This window comes from Mustela erminea, chromosome 7 (assembly GCF_009829155.1).
Source record: "Mustela erminea isolate mMusErm1 chromosome 7, mMusErm1.Pri, whole genome shotgun sequence".
In the NCBI taxonomy this organism is placed as follows: Eukaryota; Metazoa; Chordata; class Mammalia; order Carnivora; family Mustelidae; genus Mustela; species Mustela erminea.
Genome location: NC_045620.1, coordinates 29503740 through 29521125, shown reverse-complemented (window position 1 = coordinate 29521125; position 17386 = coordinate 29503740). Strand labels below are relative to the sequence as shown.

At 44.5% G+C, this 17386-nt stretch overlaps 1 protein-coding gene and 1 long non-coding RNA gene across 5 annotated transcripts in view; one reads left to right on the top strand and one right to left on the bottom strand.

Moving 5' to 3' along the window:
- The window catches only part of ATRN (attractin), a 148365-nt gene extending 145656 nt beyond the window's left edge, over positions 1 to 2709 (bottom strand). For 2 of the 3 annotated variants that reach the window (XM_032351274.1, XM_032351275.1), the window contains exon 1: positions 2215 to 2594. In XM_032351274.1, coding sequence (XP_032207165.1) covers positions 2215 to 2594 — 380 coding nt within the window. Of the gene's footprint in view, positions 1 to 2214 lie in introns of all 3 variants that reach the window. The other variant, XM_032351276.1, reaches the window with a different exon arrangement.
- On the top strand, positions 2663 to 16966 carry LOC116595194. Of its 2 annotated transcripts, XR_004287559.1 has the most exons (5): positions 2663 to 2917; positions 3653 to 3859; positions 4511 to 4593; positions 16248 to 16292; positions 16383 to 16966. It is a non-coding gene; the product is annotated as an uncharacterized LOC116595194 (long non-coding RNA). The 2 variants fall into 2 exon arrangements; XR_004287558.1 differs by having other exon boundaries at positions 2667 to 2917; positions 16248 to 16966.
- Positions 16967 to 17386: the final 420 nt, after the last annotated feature.

Here is a 17386-nt window from a genome sequence, read left to right as displayed (position 1 = left end):
AGACTGATCTTGCTAGCATGTCCCTCTACACCCTCTGGGCCCCCACTGCCTCATCAGAACTTAAAGGTTTCTCATCTGACACAACCAACTATTCACTTGCTTCTAGAACCACCTCAAATTCAAAAGGTTCTGGCGGCCTTAACTTCAAGGCCGTTCCTGCTCTGGCTCCCATCTAAAAGCCTGTAATGTCATGAAAATGCAAGTTAACTGTGCCATTCTACTGCTCAAGAGCTAAAGGTCAAAATTCTCAACCCAACCTACAGGGCTTCACATGGCCTGCCCCCCCCCCCATCTCTTCAGTCTTGCCATGCTCTCGTTTGCTCCCTGCCTCAGCTATCCAGCCTTCTCTTCAGCTTGCCATGATGCCCCTCATCCCCAAGCCTCTGTACATGCTGGCCTCTTAGCACCCCACCCCTCACGTAGGTAGTGCTATCCTACCCCTCAGATCCCAACTCGAAGGTCACTTACTCAGCCACTAGTCTTAACATTTTAAACTAAGTCAAGTCCTCTGCTTGCCCCGTCCTTTGCCTCCACAGACTCAAGCAAAATACTAATAAATTGATTATTAGATTTCTTACCCCCAAGCTAGAGTACAAGCTCCACAAGAGAAGGACTGTGTCAGTCTTGTTTGCCACTGTATCTCACAATTTACTCCAGAACAGCCCTCGACAAATATATGTAGGCTAATGTAATTCATAAATCACAATACCCTAAGTAAGTTACATCCCAAGATGCACTACACACTGGTCTTGAAAGCACCTGGTTTCTCCATAACAATAAAGTGCTCAGCTCCTCAATGTTCTGAGTTCTTCCCCTGAAAAACTGACATTATATGCGTCTATAATTCTACCATTCCAAACCTCCACATTTTGTTTGCAACCTTCCTCCCATCTGGAATTTTTTCTCCAGCTACATAGTTCCAAAGCCTACTTGCTTCAAATGCTCAAATCCAATGTCACTTTCTCCTGGAAGTCTTCCTTGCATTCCCACAGCCAGTCACAACCTCCCTCCCTGAATTCCCACAGGTTCTCCAAGGTCTCATTCAGGTCAGATCAAATGTCACTTCAAATGAGAGGTTTCTTCTAAAACTTTAGGAGAAACTCACTAGTTATAATTCTCTATCAGGCTGTCCTGTTCTATTTTATTGACAGCATTGTTATCTGAAATTATCTTGTTCATTTATTTCTTTATTTGCTTATTTACCAATTAACTGCCTGTATCCCCCCTCCTAGAATGTAAAACCCCTAAGAGGAGGGACCCTGTCTGTCTGAGTCTCGGTATTTCCCCACTCCTCCACAGCTAACATCAAAAGTCTTTCGTAAAATCTGCCAAAGGCATGAATGACTCTGTAGTTCTTATGACTAGAGTCATCTGTGTACCTGTCTTTCTCTTGCTGTATTCCAAACTCCATGTAGACTAGGCCAAAGTCTGGCTAATCTATTTGTTCATGTGTATTACCTGGAAATCCTTCCCCAATTAAAGCAAATAATAGATGACTACTAATGAATGATTTAATGATCTCTCCAGGAGGTACTGTCCCAAACCAGGCCAACTCAGAACTCCATATTCTCCAGAAACCAGGGCAAACAAGAACCTCCTTCTATGCCCTCTCCACCCAGTTCCAATCAGCTGCCTCTAGTGAGCTTCAGAAGGCTAGTTTTCTCACTTTCCTCTATCCAACAACCACTCCTTCTTCTATCTCTGATATCTCACAATCCTAACCTAACCTCTCCCCTCTATCTTGAGCCAACAAATCACTTCCAGGGCCCTGTTCCTTCTGAGTACCCTAAATCTCCAATGAGTTGGGTAATTCATCAAGCCCTAGGGAACAAGGGGATGTTAAAAGGAAGTGTTTAAGTAAGACTAGCTCTCTCATCTTTTCCTGTATACCTCGTTTATCCGAAAGAGGCCCAGTTTCAGGGACTGGCTTTGATACTCTTTGGGACCCTGAGCTTTCTTCTCCTGTACCCGCCGCACCCAAACCTCTCTGGGGTGCCTCCACCCTTGCCTAGAATCTGTTCATCTTCCGGTACAAGAGGACCCTTGGCCAGAGACAATGATCTCCTCGGGAGCCAATGGTCCTCAAACACCGTGGGGCGGCCCTATCCTCCCCACTTTCTGTCCTGCATCTGCCTCCGGCCTGGAACCATCTCGCGCGCCCCATAGCCTCAGCCTCCCTCTGGGCCCGACCCTCCAACACCACCCCCCACTCACCTGAAGCGGCCCCCGCAGTGCTGGCACTGCTCGCCCACCCAGCCAGCGGGGCAGACGCACTGGCCGGTGCCAGGGTTGCAGCGGCCGCCGTTGACACAGGGTCGGTCACATTCCTTGGCCTCGGCTGCGGCTGAGCCCGACACCGCCGCCGCCGCCGCCGCGGCCTCGGCCGCCCAGGGCAGCAGCAGCAGCGGCGGGAGCAGCAGCAGCAGCAGCAGCAGCAGCCGCCGCGGGAGGCGCAGCCCGGCCCCCAGCCCCGGCCTCCCAGCCCCGGTCGCGTCCCAGTCCCGGCGCTGCCCGCCGTTCCTGCCCGCAGGCGCTGTCGTCGCCGCCGTTCTCCTCCTCAGCCTCGCCTGAGTCGCCGCCGCCACCGCCACCATCTTCCCGGGGCTGAGACGGCGCCCCGCGAACACATACACACACACCGCACGGCCGGCTCCGCTTTGCCTGGCCGTGCGGGGCGGGGCCGTGCGGACGGTGGCTCGGGCGGTCAATCCTGAGGGCGGGGCCAGAGCTGCGCGGCAGGCGGGGCGAAGCGTGCGTGCGGGGGCGGGGCGCAGCGCGCGGCCCCTCCTCCTGCACCCGGGGCCTTGGAGGCGGGTCTCAGGCCCCGGGTGTGCGGGTTGTTGAGAACCCCTCCCGCCTCGGGTTCAAGGCAAATTAGCGCTCCAGTTTTGCCCTTCGCGCGGCCCGGCGGTGACAGGTTAGCATCCGTGAGACGTCCTCTTCCCGTTGACTGCCTGGGAGCCATCCGCTCTGCTTGGTGGGCGACCGTGGTGAGCACTGCCCTCCCGGAACCCCCGGCTCTGCCCCGACTCTACCTGCGGGGCAGAAAGGGCCTAGGAGTCTTGGTCGTGGTGTGTACGGTGGTGTGCCGTACTGTTGAAGGAGTGCTGTGTTCCAGCCTTCGCTTTCCCCTCAGTAAAGTAGGGATAACGAAGTAACACGTGTGTTAAGAAACCAGTGCATAGGCTATGCGCAATAAATGCCTCTAGGCAGAGTGAAGACACACAGAGCCCAGCCTTTCTTGATTCAGGCTGATCCAGTGGCCGACCAGACCCCCCCACCTTTAATAATGTGGAGGAAGTGCGGGGCTACCTTACAACCCCACTCTTTGTTCTCAAACCTCTCTGAAGAGAAGCCAGCATAAAATTAGGAATTGGAGCACCCTCAGCCCACACGCATCTGCTCCTAGAGCCGTTCTTTTCAGGTAGTTTGTTACTTTGGTGGCCCCCCTGAAACTTGCCTCCTCACAGTATAACCTTATGTGGTCATCGACCCTGGAACCTGGACTGGACCTGTGACTTGATTTAACCAATGAAAGAATGTGCAGAAGTGACTGTGCCAATTACAGAGATGAGCTTAGGGAATACCTGGTAACCTTGATTTCAAGCTCATTATAATTCTGAGCTGCTCCCCCTCTTCCACCTTGCTGTAGAAAGATGGCACACAGAGACCACCACATGAAGAGGCAAAAACCCTGAGACTACATGGAGGAAAAGTAAGGACCCAGTTATCACCAAGAACTGATGTCCCAGACACATGAACCCTGATGAACCCAGATGAACCCTGATGAGTCCCTGCTGAGGGACCAGTCATGGAGGGGAGAAGCCATCTGAGCTGTTCCTCATTACCTAAAACAGAGGTAAGTGTTTCCTACTGTGCCTTTTCCAAAATCCTAAGAAATGGTAACTTGGGTGTTGGTTTAAGCCTCTAAGTTTTAGAACAGTTTGCCACCCAGCAACAGATAACCAGAACATTGTCTGACACAATCCTTGTGTTGTGAGGAATATTCCTGTGGCAGCCGCCTCAGAGTTTGAGCACTCTACACTCCCTGGAAAACAAAGAAATTCCCTCATATACCTGTGGTGACTTACTTTCAGCTTTACCACAGAACACAGAATTCTGATTCTAGAATATACCCCCACCCTCATGCCCAGGTCCTGACCTACCTTCCTGGGCAACCACGTCAAGCCTCATGAAGCTTAGCAGCACCCCAGCCTCCAGCCTTACCCCAGTTCTACACCCACACATCCTTCCTATTCCTGTATGAAATGTATTGTTTGGTCTAGGCCTTACCACTGGCTTTCTGGTTTGCAGGTGGTTTTGGCTACAGTATCCTACAAGGACTGTGTAGGATGAGGTAGGGAAATGGAAGACATTGCCCTGCTGTCTGGCAAGGACCCAGTCAGATGGAGGTGGTTCACATGAAACCATGACCTGGCTACAGGAGATACTGCTCGCCCTACTCCTCTAGGCCAGAAGTGGAACTAACCTTTTCCTTTATTCCCCACAGCAAAACTGAACCACTACCACCTGGAAATTTTAATGTCTGTAGCAAAGAATTCCTGGAACTGCTCTAATTACATGCCTAAGGAGGTTTGTATCCTCTAGGATAGTTTGACGTTACCTCTGCTCTTTTTTTTTTTTTTCCCACTCAAGAAAGGCATTCTCTCTGTTTGTGTAGCCCTTTGCTCTCTCTGATTTCATGTCCTCATTTTCTATATCTTTGCTTTAATCTCCAGGTCAGGGACATGGATGGTTCTATAGTTTTTTAGCTTTTACTCATGTGTTGTCTTAGGTCAGTTTCTGATAAGCAGAGACTGAAGTGTAATTTGAGTACATAATTTTTTATGAGAATGCTTTCTGGAGAAAGGCAATAAAGGAAGCAGAACAGAACAGGGAAGGGAGCTAAGCCAGGATGTGGTCTTATCTGGAGTTAAGCTTCAGCCTGATCCTATGGAGAGCCTTGGGACATGGATTATATCATAGAGCTGATTCCACCTTGAGGCCAGAGAGCCATGTTTTGTATATATATCTCATTTAGCTGCTAGCCAGTATGCACAGCTGTAAAAAGGATCCAATAAAGGAAGCTTAGGGGAGGCATCAGTCTACCATATACAATGGATATCTATGAGCACTCAGTTGCAAGGATGAAGGCTGCCCCAGTAAGATCTATCTTATCAGCTGTCTGACCTTCCCTGAGTATCACAGGACCTCGTCTGCGCTATTTGACACATCATCATTTTTTCATATGTCAGAGATCTTCTTACACTTTTAGTCTGCGTGGAACAAAGCAATTCCCTGATTATAGATATCAGGATCTTACCTAACATATAAGGTACTATATGGCCTGTGAAGAAGGTTGATCTTGAAGGTTTGGAATAAACACAACTGGGAGGGTTTTAGGTAAGAAGGAAGCTCCACAGGGTAGCAACTTCCTTGTGAGGGGTAGGTCAACTTACAAATATAAAAATCCCAACACCCCTTGCCAGGCTCTACAGGAAAATGTTTAGGAATCCTTGATCTAGGAGCACAGGGTTAGCCACCTTAGCTGTTGGCTGAGCTCCTGGTGGCCTCCATATGCAAGACCCACGAATATAGGAAATGGCCTTGATATCAACATGAAGGACAAGACCCAATCTTGAGAGGAGATCACCAATTTAAAGGCAGAGAACTTGAACTTTCTGTTAGATGAGTTGGATGCATGCCCTAGCTCTCAGATTTCTACAGTAGAGAAACAAAAGTTTTCTCCTGTGCATAGATAAGATATTATGAGAACAGTAATAGAGGGGCGCCTGGGTGGCTCAGTGGTTTAAAGCCTCTGCCTTCTGCTCAGGTCATGATCAGGGCTCTCTGCTCAGCGGGGAGCCTGCTTCCCCCTCTCTGCCTGCCTCTCTGCCTACTTGTGATCTCTGTCTGTCAAATAAATAAATAAAATCTTTAAAAAAATAAAAACATAAATAAATAAAATCTTGTGATCTCTGTCAAATAAATAAGTAAAATATTTTTAAAAAAACAGATAACAAATAATAAATAGAATCTTTTTAAAAAAAGAAAAAAAAAACAGTAATAGAGTTAAAAGACAACTGACCTTCCTAAGTTTCCTGTAACTGTGTAACAAATTAACATAAACTCAGTGGCAAAAACAAAAACTGACAGAAATTTATTCTGTCATGCTTCTGGAGACAAGAAGTCTAAAATCAGAGTGTCAGCAGGGCTCATTACCTCTGGAAACTCTAGGGGAGAATCCCTCCTGTTCCAGCTTCTGATGGAAGTTGGCATTCTTTGGCCTTCTTAGCTTGTGGCCACATCACTCCAATGTCTGCCTTTGTCATCACATTGCCCTCTCTTCTATATTGTTTTCTCCTGTGTCTCTTATAAGGACACTTGTCATTGGATTTAGGGCCCATCTCAATAATTTAGGATGATTGTCTCATCTCAAGATCCTTAATTAATTACATCTACAAAGACCCTTTTCCCAAATATGGTAATAATCATAGGTTCTGGGGATTAGGATATGAACACATCTTGAGGAGAACCACTATTCAGCCCACTACACAACTTTATACAGGATCTCAACTCATTCAGTTCATTCACTTCTACAACTAATAGAGACTGATCTAGGCTCTGTGGAGGCAACAGTAAAAAAGCATATAAAAATCTCTTCCTTTCTTCACACTCATTAGGATGACTACTATCAAAACAAAATAGAAAATAACAAATGGCAAGAATATGGAGAAATTGGAACTGTTGTGTATTAGTGGGAATGGTAGTGCACTGTGGAAAACAGTTCGACAGTTCCGAACATTAAAAAAAGAATTATCATGGGGCGCCTGGCTGACTCAGTTGGTAGAGCATGCAACTATTGATCTCAGGGTTGTGAGTTCAAGCTCCACATTGGGTGTGGAGCCCACTGTAAAAAAAAAAAAAAAAAAATTATCATATAACCCAGCAATGCCACTTGTGGATATATATCCAAAATAATTGAAAGCAGGATCTTGAAGAGATATTGGTACACACATATTCACTATAGCATTGTTCACAATAGCCAAGAGATGGAAGCAACCTAAATGTCCATCAACAGATGAACAGATAGACAAAACATGATATATATTTATATATGTATATATTTATTATATATATGGATATTAGATATATATATATCTAATATTTACATGTAATATTACTCAGGGGCACCTGGCCAGCTCAGTCAGTGGAGCATGCAACTCTTGAATCTTAGGGTTGTAAGTTCAAACCCCACATTGAATGTGGGAGGGGCAGATGGAGAGGGAGAGAGAGAATCTTAAGCAGGCTCCACACCCAGCACAGAGCCTGATGCAGGGTTCCATCCAAAGATGGCCTGAGCTGAAATCAGGAATCAGACACTTAGCCAACTGAGCCACCCAAGTGCCCTTAAAATTTTTTATTTTTTTAAAATCACTGCCTTTATGGAATATCTAATCATATATAATTTTTTTTATAAACTCTCTGTTGAAGTATAACATGTATACAGAAAAGTGAAGAGATCATCCATATATAGCTCAATGAATTTTTTTAAGTAAACATATGACTAGGGTCTTGGTCAAAAATTAATTCATAGGATCCCTCTTGGACCCTCCTAGTCACTATGTCCATGCAGGAGCCACTCTGATAACCTCTTACATTATGTACTCTTTTTGCCAGTTTTTCACTTTATATAAATGCAATACTATAGTATGGAGTCTTTTGTGTCTAGACTCTTTCATTCAGCATTATGTTTGTGAAATTCATCCATATTGTTGTATAAATAATTTGAATCTTTTTTAATTTTACTTTTTTCAAAGATTTTATTCATTTATTTGAGATAGAGAGAGAGCACAAGCCAGGGGGCAGAGGGAGTGGGAGAAGCAGACTTCCCACTGAGCATAGAGCCTGACATGGGGCTCAATCCCAGGACCCTGAGATCATGACCTGAGCTGAAAGAAGACGCTTAACTGCCTGAGCCACCCAGGTGCCCCTTGTTTTTATTTTTATAGTCTACTAGTTAAACGTATATATGCCATAATCTGAAAGTTTATTTATCTGTCCTACTGCTGATGGACATTTGGGCAGTTTCCAGTTTGAGGCAACTATGATTAATGATGCTATGAACAGCCTAAGAATCCAGTACAAGTCTCTAGGTGAGCATACATACACATTTCTGTTGGGTATACACCAGAGATATACTGATAAATGTTTATCAATCAGCTCTCTTGGAGGAAAACACCCTCACAGGTAGCATTTGTTGATTTCTGTGTGTAAATACTCCCACCATGGCCTATTTCAGCTACCAACGTGATGTCACTGAATATAGAATCAGGAAGATATACAGACCTGCTCTCCCAAGCCAGTGGGAACCAACTCCAGCACTGTGTATGCCTGGGAGATCAAGAAATGTCCAAACAGACCTGCAAGAGACTTACTAGGAGAAATATCTGAGAGGGATAAAAAGGAAGGAAAGAGGGGTGCCTGGGTGGCTCAGTGGGTTAAAGCCTCTGCCTTTGGCTCAGGTCATGATCCCAGGGTCCTGGGATCGAGCCCCGCATCGGGCTCTCCGCTCAGCGGGGAGCCTACTTCCTCCTCTCTCTCTGCCTGCCTCTCCACCTACTTGTGATCTCTGCCTGTCAAATAAATAAATGAAATCTTAAAAAAAAAAAAAAAGGGAAGGAAAGAGGAAAAAGCAAGTAGAAGATTCAGACTGAAAGAAAAATCCAACAGCTGTGAGGGGAAGTGGGAAGGACAGACTGGTTACGAAGAGTCTAAGACTGTGGTGCAGTTCTGAAAAAGGCTTGTCCAGGCCAAAGGGGATTACTGGGGCCAGAGTTGCTAGCTGGAGTAGCCGTGCATGTCTCAGGAATGGGCCTGCACAGCCAGCACAGAAGCAGTGGCAGAACCAGAGGGGCAGCGGCTGGGTTTCTAGTCAATGACAGTCCCCCCAACAGGAGAGCTGAGCCATGCATTTTCATGACCACCATGACCTGGCAGTATTTCTTCTCACCACAACCCTGGAGATGAGCAGGACAGTCTGTCAACCAGGGTCGTCTCCAAATGTCTTCCTTTTCACAGGTTAACTGTACAGCGCTGGCTCAGCCGACTTGGAAATTGGAATGGCCACTTTAGATTGAATAAGCCCCAGGTTTCCTAGCTAATTCACTAGAAAGGAGAGAGGGATTGAGGAACAGACAAGCATTCTAGTTATTAATTAAAGAAATAGAAGTTGACCATACTATATCCCCAACTGATGATTTAAATCTTACTGCTTCCATAAGGAAAGAATAGAAAAATGAAGTTAGTCAGAAATAGAAGCTGGAAAAGACCTTATAATCCAAGTTATAGTTAGCTTTAAAGTAGAAGCAATATGGTGCTTTAAAAAAAAGGCTACAAATTCTTTAATATTCTCATTAAAATTTAGAGTTTAATTCCTCTCTGTAAAATAGAGGCCAGACTTCGTGACTCTCTTCTAACAAATAAAGATGTGGTAGAATTATGCTACTTGACTTCTGAGGCTAGGTCATACACAGGATAGCTCCTCCTTCTTCTCCCTCTCCCTCCCCCTGTCCCTCTCCTCCCTGTCCCTCTCCACTTGCTTTGGAGGAAACCAACCATCACGTCAGGAGGACACTTGAACAGCCCATGGAGAGGCACAGGTGGAGAGGAACTAGGGCCTGCCACCAAGAACTAGCACATACTTAACAAACATGTGAAAGTCAACCTGAAAATGGATCCTTTCGCCCATCAGGGCTTCAAGTGACAGCAGTCCCCGCCAACATTTTAACTGAGACCTCACAAAAGACCCTGAGCCAGAATTGCCTAGTCAAGCTGTTCTTGAATTTCTGACCCACAAAAACTGTGAGAATAATAAATTGTTGTAAGCTACTAAATTTGGGGGCAATTTGTCTCACAGCAATAGGTAATTAATATAGGCCACAAGAATTTGGAAGTCTCCATACACATACCCAACACCATAACAGAAGATATTACAACCAAGACAATATGGCAAACCCATGGAGGATATCCATTGCCTTGTTTCCTGCCTTGGCTCATAGTGAAGCCAACTCCTCTCTAAGCTGATTCCCATCAAAGCTCACTGTCCTGGTACAGCCAAAAGCACCATCTCTATTCCTAGGGCTCACCCAAGGCACTGATACAGACTGTTGTGATCAAGATTTCTTATGCCCACACAGAGGTCCCCATCTCATGTTGCTGCCAAGCCACTGGCACCAACCCCCATCATCTGAGAAGCCACTGGCAGCAATGCAGGCTTCATTACAGGGAAATGGTTCTTATGTTCACTTGTACTATGACCATGGCCAGAACCCCAGTGTGGGGGATGGGTGGCAGATAACCATGTGTACAGAACCAGCTCACCAAAAAAACCTGGCCTGTGACCCAGATTGCAGTGTTTACCAAGTTAAACAGTCTAAAGCCAGATCAGCATATCAAAAATGACTCAAGCAACAGAGAGAGTTTAGCTATGAACCTCAGCAAGTCAGGGCCAAGGACATTGATTATGGACAAGGTTCAACGAGGGCAGAAAGAAAGCAGACCTGCAGAGTTCTGGGCTTGGGGCAGCTTTGAAGAGTATACCTATGGCCATGGTGTGGGCCCCCCACCCTTAGGGCTGGCTTAAAGCCATCAGGCCCCTTTCTCCGCTATGCATTTCAAAGCTATAGATTTTTTTCATGTGTAAAGTTCCCACAGAATTGCCAGGGCTCAGACTCAGTGTGATACTGGCAAGGAAGCTTGAACACTCAGTTTAGGTTCCCCCAGGAGAAAGCCCCGAGGCAAGAATTCAAGATTAATGTGGGATGTAATCCCAGGGAACAGGGAGCGGAGTACAGAAGTGAGACAGGGAAGGGAAGGCAGTCAATAATACAGAGTTGTGTTACCAAGCCAGTGACTAGTGTGAACAATTCCAGGGGAATTCCACAGGGGAAACTGGGAAGTGGAATAGGACACATGCCTCAGAGAGGCAAGAAGGCTAGAGTATTTGAGGGTATTTATATAGCAACTCCAGTCAGCCATTTCTGAGGGCTGCTAGGAGAGGGAGTGTTAATTAGTGTGGGGACAAACACAGAGAAGCAGATACTACTGATCAGTGGATCCGTTTTTTATTTGTTCATTGGCCATTAGGTCTTCCCTTCTGTGAACTGAGTATTCATATCCTTTGCCCATTTTTCTATTGGATTGCCTATCTTTTTCTTACGGATTTGTAGGAGTCACATATATAACCAGATCTTTTTTATTGTATATGTAACAAGTATCTCCTTCCAGATTGTGGCTTATCTTTTCACTTTCTTTATAGTATCATCCAATAAGTAGCTCTTATCTTCAGTGTATGAACTTATCAGTGTTTTCTTGATAGTCTATGCTTTTCATGTCTGGCCTAAGAAATCCTTCCCTACCTTGAGGTAACGAAGATGATAATTTGTTAGGAATTTTTGCTTTCTTACAGATAGTCTTTGATCCACTTGGAAAGGATTTATATGAAAATATAATACAGGAATTCAGTATTTAATTTTTATCATGGAAAATCTCAAACATGTACCAAAATAAGAAGAGTACGATGAGCTCAACACCCAGCTTCAACAATTATTAACTTATTTCATTTGACCACTGCTGTATAACAAATTACCCCAAACTTAGCAAATTGAAACAGTAATAAACATTGATGATGTTGCACAGTTTCTGAGAGTCAGGATTTTAGGCCTTTAGAGTTGTTCTGGCTAAGGATTGGTCATGAGGTTGCAGTCATGTTGTTGGCCTGGCCTGCAGACATCTGCAGCCTTAGCTGGGGCTAAAGGATCTGTTCCAAGGTGACCCTCACCTCTGGCTGGGAAGGTGTTGCCAGGAAGCATCTGTTTCTTGCCACTTGGCCCTTTTGCAGAGCAGCTGATGCATCCTCACAGCATGGTAGCTGGCTTCCCCCAGAGCAAGTGAGCCAAAAGAGAGGAAGGCGGAAGTTGCAGTGACTTTTATAACAGTCTTGGAAGACGTACAAGATCACCTCCACCACATTGTATTCATTAAGTCACTAAGTCCCATCCACATTCAAGTTGAGAGAAATTAGATTCTGCTTTTGGAAGGGAGGAATATTAGCGTTAGTGGATGTTTTTAAAACCAGCCCGTAACTCACAGCCGGTCTTTTTCAGCTGTGCCTCCATCCACACTCTCCCTTAGAAACTGCGTTATTTTGAAGAAAATTCCAGACACCGTATTGTTTCATGTGTAAATACTCTAGTATGGATTTCTAAAAGATAAGCCTTGAAGAAATGTCATAAGCACTGTACCATAGGCATACAAAAAGTTAACAATGTAACAATAATTCCTTAATGTCACCAGATATATCCAGTCAAAATTCAGTAGCATTCAAGCTCCCCCAATTCATTTCCTCTCCTGCTCGCTCTCTCTCTCTTTTTTAAGTAGTTTATATCAAACATCTCTGTGCATAACTCCAGATCCTCTTGGGCTCACGTCACTTAATCCAGCCATTGCTGCCCAGATCAGTCCTGCACAGGCTCCAACCAGCTACACGCAGGTGTAGCCTGGCCTTTCTTCAGGGCTTCTGTTTAATGCTGCAGTGTGGAACATTGTAGAAATCTGCTTGACATTTACAACCCAAAAGTGCCAGGGACTTAAAACTCTCTGAAGCAGGGGCACCTGGGTGACTCAGTGGGTTAAGCCTCTGCCTTTGGCTCAGGTCATGATCGCAGGGGTCTGGGGTTGGCTCAGCAGGGAGCCTGCTTCCTCCCCATATCTCTGCCTGCCTCTCTGCCTGCTTGTGATCTCTCTCTCTGTGTCAAATAAATGAACAAAATCTTAAAAAAAACAAAAAACAACAAAAAAAAAACCTCTCTGAAGCAAACTTTAACCAACAAAGATGAGAACCAATGGACAATTGCTTTCCCTTTCATGCGCAGATCAACAGTCTGAAGACACAGCATATGTAACTTCTCACAAAGTTGTGGGATTAAGAAATCACTCTTCGTGGTGGCCAACTTGATCGTGCCTTCTGGTGCTCCTCTGTTTCACTTATTGTCCCTCATTCTTGTCTCTTCAATAAAGTATTTGCACATAGCTTTACTACAGATTCTGCTTTCTGGGGGCCCCAGGAGAAGACACAGTTGATTCTAAACAAAGTCTCTCTGATCCATAGGTTTCATCCCCTCCCACTTCTTTTCCCTTAAAATTGTTTTTTTTTTTTTTAAGATTTTATTTATTTATATAGGAAAGAGAGAAAGAGCATGAGCAGTTGGGGGGGGCGCAGAGAGAAAAGTAGGCTCCCCACTGAGCACTGAGTCCAGTGTGGGCCTCCATCCCAGGATCCTAAGATCATGACTTGAGTCTAAGGCAAATGCTTAACAGACTGAGCCACTCAGGTACCCCTACAATTATTTGATTATCATACAAAATCATATTGTTTGTCTTGAGGAGTTTACCACATTCTAGGTTTTGCTGATCTCTTTTGCTATGGTGTATATCATGTGCTCCTATTCTGTGTATTTCCAAAACTGGTAGTTAGATCTAGAAGCTGAATCAGATTTAGGTTTGATATATTTTTTTTAAATATTTTATTTATTTGACAGAGAGAGAGATCACAAGTAGGCAGAGGTAGGCAGAGAGAGAGGTGGAAGCAGGCTCCCTGCTGAGCAGAGAGTCTGATGTGGGGCTCGATCCCAGGACTCTGGGATCATGACCTGAGCCGAAGGCAGAGGCTTTAACCCACTGAGCCACCCAGGTGCCCCTAGGTTTGATATTTTTGACAAGAATATTTCATGGGAGGTGTTACATATTTCCCGTTGTATCACCTCAGATGACATGATGTCTGTTTGTCTCTTTTTGTGATTTTTAGGATGGATCAGTAAATTCGGGGGTAGTAATTCTAATCTATGCATTGTAAATTCCCCACCAGTCTTTCATCCAGTGATTTCAGCAGCCGAAGATAATCATGCCCTAGAACTGTAATGTTCAATACAATAGCAACTAGCCACATGCAGCTATTTAAATGCAATGAAAATTGAACAAAATTAGAAATCTAATTCCTTAGTCACACTAGCCACATTTTAAGTGCTCAACAGCTACAATGCCTACGCCATTGAACAAAGCAAATACAGAATTTTTCCTTTATCACAGGATATTGTATTTGAGAGAACTAGCCTGGAACCGTTATTTCATTTTAATTCTAGTATTTATTATTTCTAGTATTTCATTTAATCTCTCATCCTTTATAGGTTTATCAGCTGTAATTGTTCTATAAAGAATACATTCCCTTGTCGACTCTTTAGTTGCTCTGAGATATAGTTCATGGAATAGAAGCACAAGTGCTTATTTCCTTTATGTAGCAGTATTCAGGATAATGAAATGATTGCCTGGCATCCTCCAAACTTGACCAAAGCATTTTGTAATTTTTATTGTTTTGGATATCATCATGAACTCACAAACAACATATTTGATGTCTTTCAGTTCACTGGAAGACAATTCATTTTTTTTTTTTTTAAGATTTTATTTATTTATTTGTCAGGGATAGAGGGAGAGAGAGCAAGCGAGCACAGGCAGACAGAGAGGCAGGCAGAGGCAGAGGGAGAAGCAGGCTCCCTGCCGAGCAAGGAGCCCGATGTGGGACTCGATCCCAGGACGCTGGGATCATGACCTGAGCCGAAGGCAGCCGCTCAACCACCTGAGCCACCCAGGCGTCCCGACAATTCATTTTTGATGTTCAATTTTTCCTATGTGCTAAAGGTTGTTTCCTACAGTAATATTCTGTAGGTTTGTCTGTTTCATTTTTTTATTTCAAATACAAGATGTTTCAGGCTCTTCTTGTACATTCTCTGCTCCAGATAAGAACTCAGACATTTCTTCAAGTATCCTTGGTTCCTTTTAGAGAAAAATACTATTTAGAGACCACAATCTGGATGCTATGGGTACTCATTCTCAGTGACTTGGTGGCTTGGGTTTTTTTTTTTTTAAGTATTCAGAGCAAGGGTGCCTGAGTGGCTCAGTCAGTTAAGCATCTGCCTCTGGCTCAGGTCATGGTCCCAGAGTCCTGGGATCAAGTCCCACATTGGGTTCCCTACTCAGTGGGGAGTCTGCTTCTCCCTCTACCCTTACCCCTGCTAAGGATATCTCTCTCTCATTCTCTCTCAAATAAACAAATAAAATCTTAAGTATATGGAGCTAGAAAATAATCTTTTTTGTTTTTAAAAGAAAATATAACTTGGGTTTATACTGAAGGTTCATACCCAAATTTAAATTTGAGACTACAGAGTTGTGGAGCACCTGGCTGGCTCAGTAAGAAGAGCATGCAACTCTTGGTCTTGGGGTCATGAATTCAAACTTCACATTGTGGGGTAGAGATTAATTAAATATATTTTTTTAAAAGACTATGGAGTCGGAGCATCTGGGTGGCTCAGTTGCTTAAGTGACTGACTTCGGCTCAGTTCATGATCCTGGAGTCCCAGGATTGAGTCCCACATCAGGCTCCCTGCTCTTCAGGGAATCTGCTTCTCCCTCCGACCCTCCCCCTGCCATGCTTGTTCTTTCTCTCTCTCTCATTCTCTCTCTCTCTCTCTCTCTCAAATAAATAAAATCTTAAAAATAAATTAAAATTAAAGAGCAAAAGGACTACAGAGTAGTACTTAACTTCTTGGAGTTTATGTTCATATTTCCTTTCTCCTGGTCTGAGAATCTTGGTTTTTGATGTCATCAATATAAGTATTCATTTTCTTTGTCCTATAATAATTTCTCATTCAACGGTGTGCATGTATTATTTGTCAAATATCTTGACTATCATCCCTTAACCTCCAAATCCTGTGAATTAATTGTTCTCTGCCTGCACTTCCTCACTTGAGGAAGTTGCTGTTCTCCCACCAACCATGATTTCATGAACCTGTCCGTCAAGGAACTTGGCCTCCCCTTCGGGGAGAGTGGGAAAGAATCCCAGGCCGTGAGGGAGTTAACACCCCACAGGTGAACGTCGGCCAGTGCAAGGTAAGAGGAAGGAACCAGCAAATAATCCTTCCCTTTCACCGCACAGTGGACCATTTCAAAATATGGTGCATTTGCATAACTTTTTAAGAAGACTCCCTTGTAACTAAGCAACTACAGTGAGCTAAAAAATAGACCACCTTTCAGTTGTTTTCCTTCCTTCCCTTTTGTCTCTAGCTTTTGCTTTGGGATAGCACTTCCCATTAAGACCCTACCATGAAACCTTTGCCTCTTGTTCTGTTCTCTAGGAAATCCAGACAAGAAAACTTTCCAGGATCTTCTCCTTCAGAAAGGTAAAAAAGCAGTGCTGGGAATTTATGTATTTAATAAGAATTCCAGGTGAGTCTTATAATCAGACTAGTATGGCTGATATGGCCTTACAGCTTCTTCAGGCTTCAGATTTCACATGGATAGGAAATGAGCTGCTCATGTTGTACAGAATTCAGAAGAGGAATCCATGCCAGAAACCCTTTAGAAATGGCCATGGAGGACAATGAACAAGAGAGATGAGCACAGAGAATAGCCCGGAGACAGTGAGATGGACTGAACAAGGATGTTGTCTGCTGCCAAAGCCAAGAGCACTCGCTGCTCCTGCCTTGGAGAGGGGTAGGCTGCACTGTGAACTGGTGGCTACTTCTGTTCTCTCTCTCACCTGTTCCAAATGTGAGTTTTTATTTAGTGAGGTTCTTTCATCCCTCTTCCAGTAATTTGTTTGTGAGTGTTATTTGTTTGTTGCTGGACTATGGGGAGTCACATGTGGACCCTCCCCCCCAAACACACAGATCTTATTGCAGCAGACAAGGCATGACTCAAGCTGTTTCTGTTTGGGGAGGAGACGTTTCAATTTCTGTGCCCCCAGAAGCCTATCCTGAGACAAAGACTTGACTGCAAATAGTTTATTTGGGAGATTAAAAAAAAAATACTAGTAGGGTGGCACCTGGGTGGCTCAGTCAGTTCAGTGTCTGCCTTTGGCTCAAGTCATGATCTTTGCGTCCTGGGATCGAGTCCTGCATCGGGCCCCTTGCTCAGCGGGGTCTCCTTCTCCTTTTGTCTATGCCCCTGCTCCTGTGCTCTCGCTCATTCTCTCTCAAATAAATAAATAAAATCTTTTTTTAAAAAACACTGGTAGAAGAGTGGGAAAGTGAGAGAAACTTATGCAACCAATATAGTGGGCATTATCAAGCCAGTTACCATTGTGTACACTTGGGGCTTAATCCCATGGGAAACTGGGAACCAGTGTAGAACATGCACAGAAGTGTTAGTCCACTACAAGGAGTAAGGGAACTAGGGCGTCCCATCAAGCCCCATCAGTCATCGGTTGAGAGGAGCTCCCAGGGAAGAAGATACATTAATTCCTCTGTACTTCTGGCCTTCTTGTGTAAGTGAC